Source organism: Alosa pseudoharengus, unplaced genomic scaffold (assembly GCF_046254945.1).
Source record: "Alosa pseudoharengus isolate Yale_2024_CS ecotype anadromous, Long Island Sound unplaced genomic scaffold, YU_APseudo_1.1 YU_APseudo_1.1_scf_10, whole genome shotgun sequence".
Lineage (NCBI taxonomy): Eukaryota > Metazoa > Chordata > Actinopteri > Clupeiformes > Clupeidae > Alosa > Alosa pseudoharengus.
This window is the reverse complement of record NW_027468565.1, coordinates 16,519,727-16,539,674: the sequence shown is the minus strand read 5'-3', so window position 1 is coordinate 16,539,674 and position 19,948 is coordinate 16,519,727. Positions and strand designations below refer to the sequence as shown.

Here is a 19,948-nt window from a genome sequence, read left to right as displayed (position 1 = left end):
AGAAAATGTTCCCCTGGATTGTTCATGTGTCTGTCAGTATGAGTTCACTTTTCAGCACTGTGTGGTAGGTAAATGACACTAATGTTCCAGTCATACCATTTATCTGAAATGAGAACAAGTGTGTCACTAAATTACTGATAATATGAGGAAGTAAACACAGAAACAGGAACATTGATTCCCTCTCCTTGACATGATCACTCATGCACACAATTAGCCTGCCTACACACACACATACACACACACACACACACACACACACACACACACACACACACACACACACACACACACACACACGTGTGCACACATGCACACATACACACAAGCACATGCATACACACACACGCACACAAACACTCTCAAAAATAAATGATCTTGTGCACAAACAGGCAATTCTATAGTATAAGGACTGGAGGGGGAGTATTGAACCCTACATGTTATTAAAAGAAAACGATCCAAAGAGCCGATGGAAAAACTGAATCGAGCCTTTTGATCCACCCTTAATTGCCTCGGGAAGCGAAAGCCTTTGGAGCTGGTGCTGGAGTCATGTCTGATTTTCTTAAGGGGCGTTGGCCCACTGTTCATAAACACACTCTCCATCAAGGGCCCGAGTGTGGCTCCGCTGGCGCTGTGCTCACTATTATGTAATCCATCTGAATGTGTCTATTGTAGAGAGGGCCAAGGAGAGCCTTCAATGGCTCCAGCGGAGTGAACAGCGTAAACACACTCACTTACTGAAATCATAACTCTTCCACCAGGACCAAGCGGAGCAGAAACCCAGAGATGACTGGACAGCCAGGTTTAAACTGAACCATTGGCGCTTCTTTAAAGAGCCATACGGCCCCGTCACAGACTTGTTTTGAATGACTTAGGTTATGTTTAGTCTGCTTGGTCTCAAACTTTAAAGTAATATTTTCTTTTCCAGTCATCTGTAGGCCTATCTATGTCATATGAGGCAGCTGTATGTAGTCATGCACTGAAAATGTACCAGTGCTCTAACTGGTGTGTGCTATTACTAAGATTTGCCATATTTGCATTTTACTCACGCACTAAAATAGTGTTTGCTGCTTCAGTGAACTCACTTTTAATTCTTCGAAATGCCATGGGATGCTGAATGTTCTATATTTGTAAAGAATAGATAGAACATTTGAAAAAACAACAACACTTGAACTGTTGAAGCCTGTCATTTACCTATGACTGTAGAGCTCTGGACTGCCAATTATAGTGATAGCAGCAGCACAGCAGTGACAGTGTGTACTGTAGCTGTTGATTGACAACCTTCTAGGAACCCAAGTGCCATGTTAGCATATATTACGTAACATAAGACTTTGTTAGCATTTCAGCTACGTTAGCATGCCAAACACAGCAATGTTCCCTTCCAAACAAGCTCTCAGCAGGTTTTGCCCATATCCACCTTAACTCAAACAGTGCAAAGCCACACACAGCAGCTGTTACACTTTTCTCTTAGAAGTCCCTCTCCCATTTTAAAAAGGTCACAGTTTTTTCAGTGACTCGTTAGCGTTAGCTGAACTGTTAAAGTTCTCCAGACCCTCCACCACGAGTGGCCCTGCTGCGAGCACCCCTGTGTTTGGGTCCCTGCCACCTTTAATTGGGTCTGATCATGTTAGTGTGCACGCGTCCTTCAACCCCGAGGTTGCTCTGGAGTGTGTAATCGCAGGCTGAGGAGGCCGATATGAGTACTGAGCTCCTGGAGAGATGCCGTTGGGCCCAAAGCAAAAGCAGGGAGGGGTTAGGCACTCCCTCCCTGTCATGCATTCTTACCTGATAGTACAGCACACACTCCCTGTCCATTATAAGTGTTGACTATCTTGTGTTTTCACAGCATGAATGTCGAAAGAATGTCTTTTTTTTGACAGGCTCAAGTATCAGCCAGAAGATTGATGATGTTGCAGAATGAAATCAGCTATGCATTAACTTATTCCACTGTTGAAAATGTAAAGGAACGATTTACACTTTCACTTTTTGTGTCACTGTAGGTGTTTGTCATGTGTTTGCTGCAGGTGTGTCTGTCTCTACTCTCCTTAAACTTTGAGCAAGTGTACATGGAGGATTGTGGGTCCTGTTGTATCTAATTCCTTGTATATGTGCAGACATGTCACCAGTGACAGATGAGCTCATTTGCGATCTGTTGTATGTCAGGAGTGCTTGTGACAGGTCCTCAATCAGCTGGTTAATGTGGGGTTGGGCTGGGGGTTAGTCACAATCGGAATTGAAATGTAATAAAGAATGATGCAATACTGCATCGACTCCTTGCTATTTTGAGAGAAAGACAACAGACAGGTTGAAAGCTAGAGCAGAGAGATAGAGAGCTGAGTGTGTGTGTGTGTGTGTGTGTGTGTGTGTGTGTGTGTGTGTGTGTGTGTGTGTGTGTGTGTGTGTGTGTGTGTGAATGTGTTTGTGTGTGTCTGTGTGTGTGTGTGTGGGGTGGGGGGAGCATCTTCTCACCAGTATTCTTCCAAGCACATTCTCTGCATTCTCAGGCACAACGGATGGGGAGAAAAAACATGATTACTTTCCCCTTGTTTGACTTTGTTTCTTTTTTCTTTGAGGAACGATCATTACCCCCATCTTCTCCACTCTCTCATTACCCCTATCTTCTCCACTCTCTCATTACCCCTATCTTCTCCACTCTCTCATTACCCCTATCTTCTCCACTCTCTCATTACCCCTATCTTCTCCACTCTCTCATTACCCCTATCTTCTCCACTCTCTCATTACCCCTATCTTCTCCACTCTCTCATTACCCCTATCTTCTCCACTCTCTCATTACCCCTATCTTCTCCACTCTCTCATTACCCCTATCTTCTCCACTCTCTCATTACCCCTATCTTCTCCACTCTCTCATTACCCCTATCTTCTCCACTCTCTCATTACCCCTATCTTCTCCACTCTCTCATAAGCTCATAATTGAGAGTTAAGTCTTAAATGATCTATGCTACTGCATCCTCTCAGATAGAGACATCTTAGATACACAATAACATGTTTTCTTAAAATGTTGATTAACATATGATGTATAATGATGTACCCAAAGATGGTCTTCTTAACTCCACAAGTAAAAATCCCATTTCCAAAAGTGGTACGCTGTGTAAAATGTAAATAAACACAGGAAGTGATAATCTGTACATCTTGTGAAACCATATTTAGCACATAGACAAATGTTGAAACTGACAAATTTGACTATTTCAAGAAAAAATATAAGCTCATTTAGAATTTGATGCCATCAACACATCTCAAAAAAGCTGGGACAAGGGCAACAAAAGAAAACACACGGAGGAACATTTCACAACTAATAAGGTAATCTTGCACTTTGATTGGGTATAAAAAGAACATCACAGAGAAGCAGAGTCTCTCAGAAGTAAAGATACAGAGGGATTCATCACTCTATGAAAACATGTGTGGGCAAATAATGCAACAATATGAGAATAATGCTCCTCAACATGAAATTGCAAAGAATATTGGGGATTCCATCATCTATAGTACATAATATCAACAACATAGAGAAATCTTTGTAAACAAAGGACACGACTGAAAAACAATATTGGGTGGCCTTGAGCTTTCGGTCCTCAGATGGCCCTGCATTAAAAACAGACCATGCAATGCAATGGCCTATATGCTGCCATTCAGACAATGTCTATTTTTGGAGAAGACCTTGAATATTTCATGAAAGCATGGCCAAGCTGCAGTCCAGACCTCACATGCATCATGCAATGCAAAACATGATTACAAAGACCCCAGACTGTTGAGCAGCTGAAATCCTATATTAGGCAAGTTGTTTATAGAAACAATATTTCCTCCTCAAAACTCCAGCAACCAACTTCCTTAACTGCCAAACATTTACAAACTGTTGTTAAAAGAAGAGGTGAAGCAACACACTGGTAAACAGGTCCTTGTCCTGGCTATTTTGAGATGTGTTACTATCATGTTACTAGCATGTTTTCCAAAAAAGGGTTTCTCTGATTCAACTGATATATAGTTTACATGCATTCTGTTTTTAGTTTACATTTTACACAGCATCCCAACTTTTTTGGAAATGGGGTTGTGTGGTGGTTCCATTCACTAAAACCAGTGTAGTGTTGCTTGGTAGGACCCTGCTGGTCTAAAGTCCGTAAGTGATAGGATGACAGGAGTCTACAGGTTACAGTCTGCAGCTGGCAAGAATTCTACAGCTGGGACCCAAACCCTAATCCGCCAGCCAATCTCCTCCTCATTTACTAAGGAAATACCACATGAGGACCTATTATTTGTGTGTGCCCGTGGTTGCAACCAGGCTCTGGGTGAGTTTTGAGGAGAGGAGACTTGGGTTGAAGACCTTCACAGACCCCTGCTTTGGATGTTGGACCTCTTGACCTCTTGTCATCACAATGGCAGTAGCAGTGCAGGGGAGCATAGGGGCTCGAGAAAGAGAGAAGATTAAGAAGTCAGGAGTCAGACAGAGAGAGGAAGAAGAATAGACCACGAGAGAATGGGGAAGAGAAAGAGAAAGATGTATAGAGAGAGATAAAGAGAGACTGGGGAAGAGAGAGGGAGGATAAAAGCCTGAACTAAAGTAAATGTGTGGGCAGGCCTGACAGTAAGTGGACTGGAGGAGGGCTTCTAGGACAACTTGACAAGGAAATGGGTTTTCCCTTTGAGATGTGAATGGGTCATATAAAAACGTCAGTTTAACGGCCATCAACCGCAGCGGCTCACTCATCCTTTTTGGAGATGTCTGGTGCTGCCGTAAGCTGAAGTATTGTTTTCCGTACGTTTTTCATATGTTCGCAAATGTGTGTGTGTGTGTGTGTGTGTGTGTGTGTGTGTGTGTGTGTGTGTGTGTGTGCAAGACTGACCATCACATCTCGATTCCTTCTCACGGTGTCTGTCTCCGTTTGACCCACACACTGCCACTGTAATCCAGGGGGCTGCTCTGCGAAGTCAGAATGATAAATTACACACGGCGAGCTAAACAATTACAGAGCCATTTGCAGCTCAGTCGCGCACAAATTACCGGCCTGCTCCTGCTGGAATCCCAAAGAGTAATGGACTGACTGAAGAGGCAAATAAAGTTTTATAATATCAATTTCTACTGAGGAAATTCTTCAGGGCCCCAGGCCTCGCTGTCATTCCCACGACGGAAGATAGATGGAACGTCAGCGGGAAAATGACCCCACCATGCCTCTGTCGACCCGCTCAGCATCAAACACACGCACATTCCCCAGAAATCAGTGCCCATTTTCACAAAATTACAAATATACACAAATGCCAGAATGGCACCTTCTGTGTGGATGAAACTTCAGAATGCCCCTAGTAGATTGTCCCATTAAAAAGACTGGTCAGAACTCTCATTATGCATGCAGAAGAGAAAGCACAGCCAGCAATCACAATGGATGGATGGCAGTTTTTTTGAAGTATGTTATGTAACTGTTTTCTAATCTTTAAACATTATGTAAGTGTATGTGTGTGTGCAACTGTAAATTAATATAGAATTTTCCAACTTGTACCATCTGGAAGTTATCTGTCAAAAAGTAGTAGACGTGTTAGTGTTTGGGTCAGTGAAAAAGGAAAGGCCTGTCAAGAAACATGTGGTGCTTATTGTTTGCAATTAGAGCAAAACGAATAATGGCATGTTATCAATAGACGATTTGAACTTTATCAAAGACTGTGTTTTCTTTGGCCAGGCCATGGGAACTAGCCAGTACTTTAGTATGTGTTATGTCCCCATTCCCCAAAGCCACAGCACTGTTCACACCAAAGCCTTGGCAACACACTCCTACCCAGAAGAAGCTGGAAACGTTTCATTCATGGCAACACTCTGGTATTTCATTTTGAAGATATCTGTGTGAACTTTGATATGAATTAAATAGTTCAGCACCAGTAGCTCAAGGTTGGCATGTTGCTGCATATTGGCATATTTCACTGATGGAGACTTCACCTAATCCATCAGGGAATTTGTGCAAACACTGTTTTTGCTTTTGAGACATTTTTTGGCAGTGATTTGGCGTTTCACTGTAGCTGTGGTATGAGAGGATGTGGATGGGGGAGTATGGTAACAATGCCCTGCTCTGTGTCCAGAGGCGGCCTTCAGTACAGGGCCAGATCAGTGGCGGCATTATCTCCCTGATTACTGATCTGGCTCCATTCAATACTTTACAGGGCACTTCACTTTGCGAAGGGAGGGGTGTGTGTGTGTGTGTGTGTGTTTGTGTGTGTGTGTGTGTGTGTGTGTACGTTCGTGTGTGTATGTGTGTGTGTGCATGCATGTATAAACGTGTGTGTGTGTGTGTGTGTGTGTGTGAGCATTCCAGAATGAGTGTGTAACATGTGTTTAGTGCATGCACATGTATAAGTGTATATTGTGTGTGTGAGAGAGAGACCGAGTGTGTGTCCATAGTCTAATGAGTGACTGTGTTGTCCGTCCGTAAAGTGTGATGTAATGGGGTCGCCAGGAGGCACTGGTTTCTGTGGCGCATGCAGAGGCTGTCAGAACGTTCCGGATGCGGATGACTCAGGCCTGCGAGCGCAGAGTGACACAACAGGCTTTTAGCTCAATATCATCGTTCCACTCTCACAGTAAGCACGCCAGCTCACAGCACCAACCAGTCAGCTACACGTTTCAGCCCATGTGCTTCTGTGTGTGTGTGTGTGTGTGTGTGTGTGTTTTTGCATGTGCCACAAGTATGTGCTTGTCTAAGTGGGTTTGTATGTGAATGAACATATGGTAAGTACTCATTACTTTTTAAGGATGTAATTACAATCAGCATCTTTAATATGTATTAATAATGTCACTGTTGGAATCTCCCCAGACTCTGGCTGGAATTTAAACTTGATTAAAGCTACTGCACTACATTTGGTAGACAAGCATCCACTAATTGTCCATAATATGGTGATTAATGAAGACATGAAAGTGATAACCATAGATCTGGGTGTTATATCATGGTAGACTATTATAATTTACTATAGTGATTGGAAGCTAGAGCTTTAGTTTTAGTGCAGTCTCCATCCCCAGGGGACTCATCCAGACACAGCACTCAGCCCAGCCCAGCCCAGCCCAGCCCAGCCCAACTCAGCTCTCCAATTGCAGTAATAAAACCCCTCAGGTGTCAGACCTGCTCACAGGGCAGCCCAATAAATAAACACCAGTCATCTCACAACAGTTATCTCACAACAAATCCCATGGCTGCTCAGTTCTGGACCCGTGGCATGATGGAGGCATTTCTGCTCCCAGTTGCAGTGAATCCTGCCTGGGCCCCAGTGGCACTGTGTCACCCAATGACAGGAGGACCACAGGGCTTCCCCCAGCTCCACCAGTACTAGGGGAAACAAGCCAATATCACACCCCATAGACCCCCAGTTATGGTTCTTTTTGTGTTCAAATTTGACTTTAATAGACCTCAGCTTTAATACTAGTCAAATCACAGCCTAATCAAAATACCATTGAATATTTTCATGAGCCAGTTATTCCTAAAGCAATGCAATGACATGGTGCGAATGCATTTAGAGAAATGTTGAGTATGAAAAGTGGCTTTTGAATGTCCTTGGAGAACAGAGCCACTTGTCTCTGGCAGACATGGACAATGGACATGCCATTGAGCCCAAGTGGAGAATCTTTCTAAAGACTGAGGGGGGCTCACAAGCTTGGAGGGCTTCCTTGGGCTGTGGCCATTCCCCCATGACAACAATATGGAGCTTGAGCAATGCCAGATTTGTCCTGAGTGCCACTGAGTAGATTTCTAGTGGGCATTGTATCATTTTCTAGAATTTCATTTTTCCCTGTCTGCTGAAATTACCCTCAAAAGTCACCTAGTGATAAGATCCCAGAAACGATCCAACTCTCTGATCTGCACAGCAACTCAAAGCACGTACTTGTGGTTGGTGCAGAACCAGTGGAGGCATGTGTTGCCATAGAAAGACATTTGCACATCTAATTTCATATCAGTTTAGGTGTTAGATTGAGTTTCAGTGTGGAAACCGTGCTGTAAGAAACCCAGCTGAACTATTTTTGAAAGTGGACTTTGTTGTTGTTATTCCTTCCCAGGAGAACATTGTGTGGGAGTGACTTTCTTCTTCACACCTCGACTGAGTCCACTGTTAAACAATCCCCAGCCAGCTAATATTAAAATTGCACTGTTTCTGTGCAGCGTGTGTGTGTGTGTGTGTGTGTGTGTGTGTGTGTGTGTGTGTGTGTGTGTGTGTATGCAGTGTATGTCTGTGAGTGTATGGATGTGTGGGTGCATGTGTGCAATGTGCCGTGTGTGTATGTGTGCATGTGTGTGTGTGTGTGTGTGTGTGTGTGTGTGTGTGTGTGTGTGCGTGTGCGTGTGTGCGTGTGAGTGTGTGTGTGTGTGTGTGTTTGTGTGTGTGTGTGTGTGTGTGTGCATTTGCGTGCTTATGACTGTGGATCTCCCCTCTCCTTCTGCCAATGGACACATGGTTCAATGACAAATCCCTGCACCAGTCCAACTCTCTGATCTGAAAACTCAGAGCACATGCCTGTGGTTGGAGCACAACCGGCACAGGTTTCTTGGCGTTTGGGAATCTCAGACATACAGTGACTTACTGCAGCCCTGCCAGACATGCCTCGCCTTTTTGTTTTTCCGCACACTTTTTTGCGCACTCAAGCCTTTTGGTTCTTTCCCTTCCATGCACTTTCTCCGATTCTGTCTGGCTTGTGTACCGATGTTCTCTGTGCATCTCATGTTCTCACTCCTGTAATTTTCAAGAAGATGAATGGTAGGCTAGATTCCCCAGATTCCTGTGGGTGCAGACGGCGCATGCCAATTACAACCAAGTCCCAGATATACAGTACAAACACCCTCTCTCCACACACACACACACACACACACTATTAGTTAATAACAGTTATTAATTACTTCAGCTGATGCCTGCACATCTACATTTCACTGCATCAAATGAGCCAGAGGGAATGTGCAACGTGCCTTCATCAGGAGAAAAGAAGGGAATGAGTGCTGCCCACATAATTGATTGCATGACAAACCGTTGTAATGATTACAAAGACGGACTGCATTGACTTGATTGTGAGTGTGAAGGTTCTGTCTGTTGGGGTCACTGTTAGTTAGCTGTGGAGAATATAGGGCTTGTGATGTCAGAGACAGACTTCCTGCTACAGTAGCAGCTAGTTGTCCTGACTTTGCCCTTGCGTATTCCCTGATTTGATCTCTCTTATGCAGTCTTTATCTCACACACATTCTCCATCTCTCTCTCTCCCTCTCTCTCTCTCTCTCTCTCTCTCACTCTCTCTCACTCTCTCTCTCTCTCCCTCTCTCCCCTCCACTAGTGTCCCCTTCCCCCCACATAAGGTGGCCATCTGTGTTTTCTACCTCCTCACCAGTGCGTTGGGACCTGGTGCCTAGACAGCACAGTCTCACATGTCAGACTGAACTTGTTTCCGAACGCACCAGTCAGCAAGGCACCCCACATTCAGCTGACACATTGTGACAGGTCCTCTGAAAGGTAGTCTACATGGAGAGACCTCACACAAAATTAGCCTTAGCAACAGCTCCAGCAACCAGATCGTGCTCTCCGCTTCCTGCCATGCAGATTTACTGTGGCATGTGATAGAGATTTTCTGTCCACAGAGAGTGAACTTAACACGATTCCGCTGTTTTGGTAGCGGTTAGACGCGGCCAGAAACGCTTCTCGTAGACGTCGAAGTGTCTCCATAAATTCCAAAGACAGGCTACTGTGCTATTGTTTTGCTTGGCGAGCGCTGGGACACCCTAATTTGAATGGCTCATAGCTGTGGCTCTGCGGTGCAACCAAAGGTGTGGACCCTCTCCCTCTGAGAGCAGTCCAATGCCAGAGTCTCAGAGCTTCCCCGAGTGCTCCAGTCAACTAACACAGGAGGAAGAAGGAGTATAGGAGGAGGAAGAGGAGGAAGAAGAAGATGAGGAGGAGGAGGCAAGCGAGAGGGCTCGGTTTTCCCTTCAAAATAGATTTAAGTACAGAGCGCCAGCCGCAGCGAGGTCACAGCGGCGTGCTCCAGCCTGGGAAACACTTCTGCTGCCACCGCACGGGCCTGTCACAGGGCCAGCCAGGGCTGTGTGTGCGTGGGTGAGTGGGCGTGGATGAGTGGGCATGTGGGGGCATCTTCAGGGCAGTGGGGCTTGTGATGATACGCGGCATGTCCGGATGGATGATGGGGGGCGTCTCCACAATTACCCCTCTCTCCCTCCAGGCTGGGAGATGACAGATAGCAGCAATGGCACAAAATCAGGACCAACCAGCCAAAATATCCCCCCCTGTTTTTACTTTCACTTTAATTCAGTGTCATTAATACTCTGCTGTTAACACTGGTTATTGTGTTCAAGATTATCTGTAGGAATATGAGGGCACTTTGGTGATATTCATTGACAGCCCAAACCCTCCTCCAGTGCAGGCTTATGGTGACAGATGATTGTGTGCCACCGCAGCCTCTCCCCACAGTACAACCCAGAGCCCAGAGCCCAGAGCCCCAGCCCCCCACTCAGCCTCAGACTCAGCTAACCCGTGATGCTGATGGTGACTCAGGCAGGGCTCAGCGCAAAGAGAGGGTGGGGGGGGGGGGGGGGGTTGCTCTTTGTGGATTTAGCCTAAGTGGGGGATTTGCCAGGAAGGGATTTATTGTAATAGCGACACCGTGAATCTCAAAAGGGCATGCTTGAAAGGGGAGTCAAAGGTCATTTGGAGGAGAGGCACCTATACCTATGACTATGCCTGTTGAACTGACCCAGTAGTGAGGAGCCTGGACCTTATTAGCCCAGTGTCCTAGATTCTTATTCTTATGAGCGAGGAAGGCAGCTCTGTGTATGCAGTGAGTGAAAGGGAAGCAATTCAAGTCTTGGCTGTGCCAGCTCTGTGCATCTGATCATTCCTCTCCACTGCACATCCTCCTTCAGGGGTTTGTGCTTTCTCCGTCCTCTCTCTCTCTTTCTCCCTCTCTCTTTCTCTCTCTCTCTCTATATCTTTCTCACTCCATGCCACACTCTCTTCCTCTCTCTCTCTCTCTTTCTTTCTCTCTCTCTATCTCTCTCACTCCATGCCACACTCTCTTCCTCTCTCTTTCCTGACCCTCTCTCCAGCCGTGTCCCTCATTTCCCGCTCTGCCTCCCTTTCTAATGGCTTTAGCGATGAGACTAAAAAGGGACACGGTGACCTGTTAGGGCAGCAGTGACATAACTTTAGCCCTGCTGGCCGCTGGCCGCGGGCAGGCGGGGGACGGACGGACGAGCGTGAGAGGGAGCAGGCCAGAGCCGTCTGCGGCACTGCGTCTGTGGCGGCGTGGTGAGGGCAGCCAGCGCGCACGCACGCACGCACGCACGGCACACTCCCAGGACCAGAGGGGGAATTCTCCCTCATGAAGCAGCATGACTCTCCCACAGCCGAGGGCAGCTTTGCTGCTCTATCATGCAAGTAAACACACCCTGTTTTTTTCTGAAATTCATGCGCAAAATGAAATTTGGACATGGGACAGGTTTTCAAGTGATGACTTCAACAAACCACACCGTTCTCTCTGGAAGTCATTTTTAAATAAGCTGCGATTTTACAGTATGAATGCATAGCCTAGTTTGTGGGCTGGTGCATGAAGTGGAGACAGAAAAGAGTTTACGAAAAATCAATAAATAAACACTTTAAGTGAACATCCAGGGCTTTCAATCCAGATCTTCACAGTTGTGGTCAATCAATCCAACTATGCCCATGCACCACCAAAAGCCTGTTGCACAGACGGTGCATGTGGCTGCTGAGAGACATAACAATAAACATCAGCACCAATATGAATGGCATTAACTTTCCATGTGTACAAGGCTGTGTAAGCTGTACTGGGCTCAGGTTTGAGAGCTGTCATTGGTGTAATGGACGAGGAGGCCCCTGGACAGTGTTTAATCTGAAACGTTGAGTTTTGTTGAGTTGCTGAGTGGTGACAGGGAACACCTCCTCTCTGTGTACTGTATCTCCTGCTGGTGATCTCTTCTCCAGATGGCCAGATGCTAACTACAGACCTGTCAGGTGGTGTGAAGGAGCCAAAGCCCTCTCCTCCTATGGAGTCCCTTCAGGAAAACCTCTGACTCTGATCTGACAGAATGCCCTGCCAGAGAGGAGAGGGAAAGAGGAAGAGAATGTCATAAAGGGGGATTGAAGAAGGAGAAGGACAGATGAGAAGGAATAAGTAGAGGTAGAAAGGAAGAGCTGACATGTCCAGACGGCTCTCTCCAAAACAACCATTTATGCCTCAATTTCCCTCATAGTTCATGGCTGAAGAGAGAGCAATTGTAGGGGTCTGCAACAGTCCTCACACCATCATCCCACATTTGAGTTGCTATTTTCAGTTTGGTTTTTAAATGCACCCAGGTGGCCTGATCGAGTATTTTCCTGATAAATAACCCTGAACTCACCATTATCTCCCCCCGACACCCCCCACGGTTGTGACCCCTATAGTGTAGCATGTGAACTGATGCTTCAGAGGTGGTGGTCCAGTGAAACTCTGCAGGGAGGGAGGGGTCTGGATCAGCCCCCTTCACCGCTCTAAGTGCTTCAAGCTGCCCAGGAGACCTGCCTGCTGGCATGCACCCCACTCAAGTCAGAGGGGATAATTGGAAAAATATACACAATAAATTGGCGTGTGGGTGTGTGTGTGCGTGTGGGTGTGTGTGTGTGTTTGTGTGTGTGTGTATGTGTGCATGTGCGTGTGGGTGTGTGTGTGTGTTTGTGTGTGTGTGTATGTATGTATGTGTGTGTGTGTGTGTGTGTGTGTCTGTGTCTGGTATGCAGGTTGGGGAGTGGAGGACTGAAACAGTAAGCAAAGCAATGAATACCTTTTGATGTCTGACTTACACAAACCAAAATCCCTTAATGTGGTTAAAACCCTGACTATGTTGCTGGCTTTTTTTTGTTTGTAATCCATCCTGAACTCTCAAAGGAAAACTTCAGAGTATCACCGTTCTACACTCTGGCATGTGCCATTCATTCTAAGCTCTTGTTATTTTCCATTCAAATTGCACATGTTCCAGTCGCAGTTGTTCTGGTGCGATTATGAGCTGCGTGGCTTAAACTGTTCTGCGCTCTCTCTCCTACTCAGTCCACACGCAGTGTAAAAGGAGTCAGCGTCCCAGCGTCTGTCTGTCTGTCTCTCCGTCCGTCCGGCTTTACGTAACAGTGAGTGGGGTGTGGAAGAAGCCACACTCTGCAGATTGACTTGAAAACACTCTCCCACTTCAACCGCTGGGCTCCGACTGAGACGGATTCACTGTACATCGGCCCTTAACAGGCCCAGCCTCCTCTACTCAGCATGCGCTAAGAGGCCTCTGAATATAATGGGGGCAAGAGGGGCACTTCCTGATATAGCCGCGTCTTGCTGTGCGGTGACGTCTGAGGGGGGTTAATGGCAGGGAAGAGCGGCGAGCCCCACGGCATCGCTCAGACTCCTGTGGGGCGAGCGGCACTGAAGGCATGACGACATGAGCAGCATAAGACATGAGGGAGATAAAGATAAGAATAGAATACCCCTGTGTCACACTGCTCGGGAGAGAGGAAAAGGAAACTACAATTAGATGATATGTAGAGTTTGAAAATTATATGAATTATGAATTATATGGAGACTGTGAGAAACAAGAAAAGAGTGAGCTGGTAATAAAGGTAGCAAGTATCCAGATATAGAAATGAAACACTTGACTTAACAATGTACTCAATCTACATAAACTACCAGTAAAACATTTAGGCTCACTTAGAAATTTCCATTCCACTCCATTCCATTAATTTTAATCAGGGCAGCAGTTTTCAGATTACATTAGGTCATCCCAAACTTTTGACTGGTAGTGTATAGCATAAAAATCAATTGCTACGAACAGCTATCAGTTTCATTCAGGACTGGGATTTATGATGAATGGTATTCTAGACTATACTTGATTGTATTCAAAGGAGTGTTGAGTAATATGCCTAGTCAGAGTGTTTATAGAGGAGTATATTGAGAGCATACACCATGGACCAAGAGGTAGCCTGCTGAGACTAGAAGGAAATGAATACAGTAGGCCCTATATGATATGCGCATGGAATAACACAGCAACAGTAATAGCTATATAGTGACAGTTTGAGGTGGTAATGAGGAGAGAGCACAGAGATAACAGCAGTGATGGTGGCACAGACCTCTAGGGCGATTTTTGTTCAGTGTGACACACTTGATTAGTTATGTGTAGCACAGTCTCACTAAACACCTGTCTCTTGCTATGTGGCTACCAAGCAACCACGATGAATCATTTACATGCCTTCATTGTGCTTACTGTGTTTGAACATGACCTAGCCTAGCCTACTACACCTGTTTCCTCCTCTAATTAAAAAAAGTGACACAGACAGCTAAAAGAAATCCGTCGAAACCAGAACTGATGAGGTTATGTGTTAGTGTAGTAATTTTAGCAACTTCAAGTCACAGTCATGAGTTTTTGTGGACAGAGCTGAGCGCTAGACAGCTCTGAGATATTACTGTATTGTTTCCCGCCGCCTTCCCCCTCATCAGAGGGCCGGTGCAGCAGTGGAGCCGCGCGGCGCTCGCGTCGCCGCCGGGCTGCTGGAAATTGCATTTGGCCACGGTGTGTGAATGAGACACAAGGCAAACACACAGCCCTAACACAGACTGCCAGGGGACCGGCTGCCGCCGCTTGCCGCCTATCCATAATTCAGCAGTCGGCAGGGACAGCAGCCACTGTGCCTAAGCACGAAGTAGGAGAGACAACAAGGACGAGCAAGAATCCAATTTCCCTCCTTCTCCGCTGAGTATCGTGCAATATGATGGTGGATGACCTTGCGCCCTCTGCATAACCTTTGTAGATGAACTGAAAGTCAATGAAAGCCATGCTGGGCATGAATAGGCCTACTGTACGATATCATACTCCTCCCTAATAACTTAAATCATTGGCTTTTGAAAATATAATGTTCAATGTAGTGCTGAGTAACGGCTCAATTTATCCTGAATTAGTGTAATTATGTTGTAATCTATCTGAAATATTGAAATGTGTTTACACCTCTTAATCAAATCAACAGAGATGAGGATGTAGGTCATCTGCCATGAGAGCTCCTCTTTCAAGGCCCGTGGTGGCACTGCTAACGACCAACTGTTAGAGTGCACTGTCATCCAGGCACAAGATGTTCCGGGCAGTAATTGCTTGCGTGTACAGAAACAAAACACTACTCAGCCCTTGCCTGATATGGCCTCTGGGATGCTGCATGCCAAGTGTAGCACCTGTTGGTCTGTGCTAGGGATGTCTTGGAAGGCCAAAACTTCTGAAGCTCTCCAGTGACTTAGCAGAGGCCACCTGTACTTACTGACTGCTACTGGCTTCATTTAGCAGATATCTATTAGATGAAAATGTGTAACTCTTTAAGTCTTTTAGCCCATGAAGCAGAATCTTGTTTGAAGCATCCAGAATCCTGTTTTTGTGTCTAATGCATCAATCTCATTTTATACAATCCCTCTGCATGCAATAGCATAACCCAAATATGGCCCAAGCATTTCCCTCAGCCCGATGTGACCAATGACTCCTTACAGTAATATCATCATCCATTCTCAAACACTCACGATCCTGTACACTATTTGAGTCAGCGAGGAGGAAATGATTTGGGTGGTCTGGTGTGTATAGACAGCGAGGCAGGCAGGCCCCAGTAAGAACGCCTCTATTTTCAGCTGGCTGCCTGAGAGCCTGCCCGGCCCCAGGGGAAGAGCCACTCCGGTTGCGGGGTGTGTGGGCCAGCGGAGTCTGGGACAGGGCAGGAAAGGGCAGGACAGGACAGGACAGGAGAGGACAGGAGAGGACAGGACAGGGCAGGAGAGGACAGGACAGGAGAGGACAGACAGCTCTGATGCTGCTGGCTTGGCAGTGCCGCTGTGCCGTGCCGTGCCGCAGCTCTGCTGACACGAGCGTGTTTCCCTGCTTTCTGTTAAATCAGCTGGATTTGCATTCCGGCTCGTTTGTCTGTCTTGACTGACTCTCTCTCTCTCTCTCTCTCTCTCTCTCTCTTTCTGTCCATCTCCCTCGTTCTCTCCCCCAGGAGTGCTCAGTCTGCCGGACAGCTTGAACTTGCACAGGGACCAGCAGAGGTCTGGGAAGGCGGGAGAGGGTCACGCCTACAGCCAATCAGAGCTGCGCACCATCGAGCAGTCCCTCCTGGCCACCCGTGTGGGCAGCATCGCCGAACTCAGTGAGTCCTCTATGTGTGTGTGTGTATGTGTGTGTGCGTGTGCGTGTGCGCGCGCACACGTTTGTGTGTGTGTGTGTGTGTGTGTGTGTGTATGTGTGTGTGTGTGTGTGTGCGTGTGTGTGTGTGTGTGTGTGTTGCTGTGTGTGTGTGTGTGATGTGTGTGTGTGTGTATTGCTGTGTGTGTGTGTGTGTGTGTGTGTGTGTGTGTGTTGCTGTGTGTGTGTGTGTGTGATGTGTGTATGTATTATGGAGTTAATGTGTGAGAAGAGAGGGAGAAGTTGTGGGGGGGAATGAGTCATGCAATTTTGCAAGTGTGACCACAAATTTTGAGTGTGTGTGCAATTGTGCACGTACTGTATATCTGTGTTGTTTGCGTGCATGCACGCACGTGTGTGTGTGTGTGTGTGTGTGTGTGTGTGTGTGTGTGTGTGTGTGTGAGTTCGCCTATGTGTGCACCTCTGTTTGTGTGTGTTTGCACCTGCCAGATAAATATAATGAAAATGAAGCACTATCTTATATGGAATGTCTGAGCAGGTTGTGTAGAAGTCAGGAAACTCTTGTAGTGCTCCAGGGCCGACAGCAGGTGTTTGGTATTCTTGGCTTGCGAGGTGAACACCAGGGCTGTGGACTGCCTCTGCAGGCCCATTCAGAGTGGCAGTCAAGTGCATTTCCATATGCTGCGGTAGCCTAGCGTGACCTAGGAGTGCTGTGCGTATAGCTGCAGAGCTCAGGCAAGTTCATTAAAGATTATAGAAGCTTGGACACAGGTGGAAGTAAATGATTACTGTAATTAATCAAGCCATGAATTATGAGCTCTTTTAAAACACTGTGGATCATAGTGAATCCATTGAACCAGTTTGCTGTTATGTTCTGGGGAGTTAAGTGGGTGGATACGGTGATGTAAAATATACTGCACTGTATATTTTAATCCCGTAGGATTTACTGTATATGGGACTTGATATTGTTATTAAACAGTTGTACAGAATTCTCGGTGTTTTTAGTAAAATGCCTTCCTAGTGTGGGGGTTAAGGTGCCTTCCTAGTGTGTCTGTATGGGGGTTAAGGTGCCTTCCTAGTGTGTCTGTATGGGGGTTAAGGTGCCTTCCTAGTGTGTCTGTATGGGGGTTAAGGTGCCTTCCTAGTGTATCTGTATGGGGGTTAAGGTGCCTTCCTAGTGTGTCTGTATGGGGGTTAAGGTGCCTTCCTAGTGTATCTGTATGGGGGTTAAGGTGCCTTCCTAGTGTGTCTGTATGGGGGTTAAGGTGCCTTCCTAGTGTGTCTGTATGGGGGTTAAGGTGGTAATGGGGAGCTGAGTGAGATCCTTGAGTGGAGGGGTTTATACCAGGACTCCTCCACAGAGGCACACTCTGTGCCCTGTTCTGCAGTTGTGCATTAGCATATGCCTTCGTAGCCCTGCCTGAACCAACAGTGCTGGAGGAGTGCAGCCGTGGTGCTCAGTGGAGCACATTAAACATTAAACTGAGCAGTGCGCTGTGCTTGCCCCAGCTCACTCACATCTCTGCTTCCAGCTTCAGGTTGAAGTACATTCCACCAGCTGCTGCAGTGGTGTGTGATGGTGTGTGTGATGCCTATTTGTCTGTCTTGTATGCAAACTGAGCATAAAAACGTTCGTTCTTCTAACATTGGTACTTGAGAGATGTCTACAAGAGTTGAAAGATTGCTTGGATGTATGAAATGAATCCATATTGGCATCATATGCTATGAGTCAAATGAATGAATGTTTTCCATAATTAGATTAACCTCTTCTGGGTTTCCTTTGGCTTTGCTGCATCGATTAGGCAAAGCTGAATTGTATTATGCTTGAACAGTAATGAAAGCAGGTTCTTTTTTTCAAAGTCATAAGAAAGAATCTTATAATTGTCATAATTTTGATGCAGCTACGGTGCAGGTGTCTTGCAGAACAGGAGGTGTTAAACAGTGAGAGTGGTCTTTACACTCAGGGAGGAATTGATTTTACATTGTTATCCAGTATGTTTTACAACAGTCAACAAGCTCTATATTTATCTTGCCAATAGTGTAACCCTATACCCTATTCACATACATAAGATGGCCATAAAAATCAAGCTCAGGAAATGAGGTAACTGGGATATGACTTCATGCTTGACTTCGTCAGCAGTCAGCTCCATCTCTGCTGTTCTCCTTGCACACAGTGGGTGAAGGATGTGGGGGGGGGGGGTGTTAAGGTGCAGAGAAGTTCTTTTGAGGTACTGAAAAGTTTTGCTCCTATGTGTTTAATGCTCCACCAAAACCCATTGAATGCGGTGCCCCCATCTGCACCACGCAGTGCCCCCATCTGTCCCAATGCCGGCATGCTGAAGCGTCGTAATAATACGCGGGTGCTTGTCGCAAGGCTGCTTTCCTTCTGCTAAGGACAGACTGAGCAGTCAGCACAACTGTAGACAGGATGGGCGTATTGCGCTTTCTCCTGAAATACCTCCGTGGCTCGCAGCTCAGATATCAGCCCAGCGTCTCTGGGTGCTGCCAGATATCAGTGAGGCTGCTGTCTCCTCCTCCTCCTCCTCCTTCATCTCCTCCTGTGTCCCACGTCTGAGCATCGCTCTAAGACTGTCCCCACAGGACCTTTACAGGAGGAAGAGGACAGCCCCTCAGCTCTTCACTTTAAGACACACACACACACACACACACACACACACACCATACACTAAGGCAAGGTCAGGGAAGGAGAGTGTGAGTTAGGGAATGAAGTCAGTCACAAAGGAGCACTTATCTCATTTATCTGGCCATTACAGAATGGAATTAGTTGGAGCGGTGGGACAGCTTTTTTGCCAGTTTATTCTCAGAGCTAATTTATATTTGTGTTCCATTGTTTGACATTCCCTCTTTAATTTTTGGTATAATTGGAAAGCTAAGTAGTGAATCAGACTGGAATGGAATTGTTTTTGAGAGGAAGAGGAGGAGGAGGAGGAGGGGAGCTGCAGTAGGATGCATTCAAATTGGAGCACACGGATTCACTGCGTCAGTGGGAGGTTACTGAGTTGGGGAGAGACTTTTATAGCGGAGTGTTTAACGGGGAATGCAGCTATATGGGGGTTTGGGTTGTGTGTGTGCTTAAGAGCACAGAGGGTGATGTTTTAAAATGAGCTTACAAATTTGCCTCGAGGCTGAAGGAGAAGCACGCCCCGGCTTTCACCAGCTCTCTTGAACATCTTAACTAACAGGAGGGTCTGCTGTGGATCCATCTATGCCAATGTCCTCCTCTCTGAAAGGTTGACGGCTCTCAGCGTCCCAGGCATCACCAGTGCCCAGCTACCTGGTCAGGTCTCATCTCATCTCATCTGAGCCCCTCCACCATCCCTGCATGCACTGTCACAACAGTAGAACAGTGTGAACAGAACAGTGTGAAATCATATGCTGTGCTATACGGCCATGAATATGAATATTTGATGCATGTTTAAAGAAGTGTCTTTATTGTTCGCCAGCTAACCCCATCTCTGTTTGCACAAGAGTCTGGTGCGCTCCTCTCTCTGCCACATTGCATCCTCCGAAAACAGCTCGACTGGAGGTAATTTATTCAGATAATATCGTATTCCATTTTTACAGTCATAGAAAAAGCAGAGGATTATTCCCCCCCGCCCCCTTCCAGAGGAAAACTCTCCCTTCCAGCTCCGGATCCGGCTTGCACATCTTTCATCCCGTCTCTGCCGTCGGAAGTGCTTGCTTTCTTCCCCAAGGCCCCTGTCTGCCAATCATGGCCACTGTTTTTGGGAGTGGTGGTGAGGGAGAGT

The 19,948-nt window shown here is 46.4% G+C and overlaps 1 protein-coding gene across 1 annotated transcript in view; it reads left to right on the top strand.

Annotated features, from left to right (window-relative positions):
* Window positions 1-19,948, top strand: part of btbd11b (BTB (POZ) domain containing 11b) — a 64,843-nt gene that overhangs the window by 22,097 nt on the left and 22,798 nt on the right. Inside the window, exon 2 of the mRNA XM_076265615.1 lies at window positions 16,033-16,182. Within this exon, the coding sequence (XP_076121730.1) occupies window positions 16,033-16,182 (150 nt within the window). The remainder of the gene's footprint in view (window positions 1-16,032; window positions 16,183-19,948) is intronic.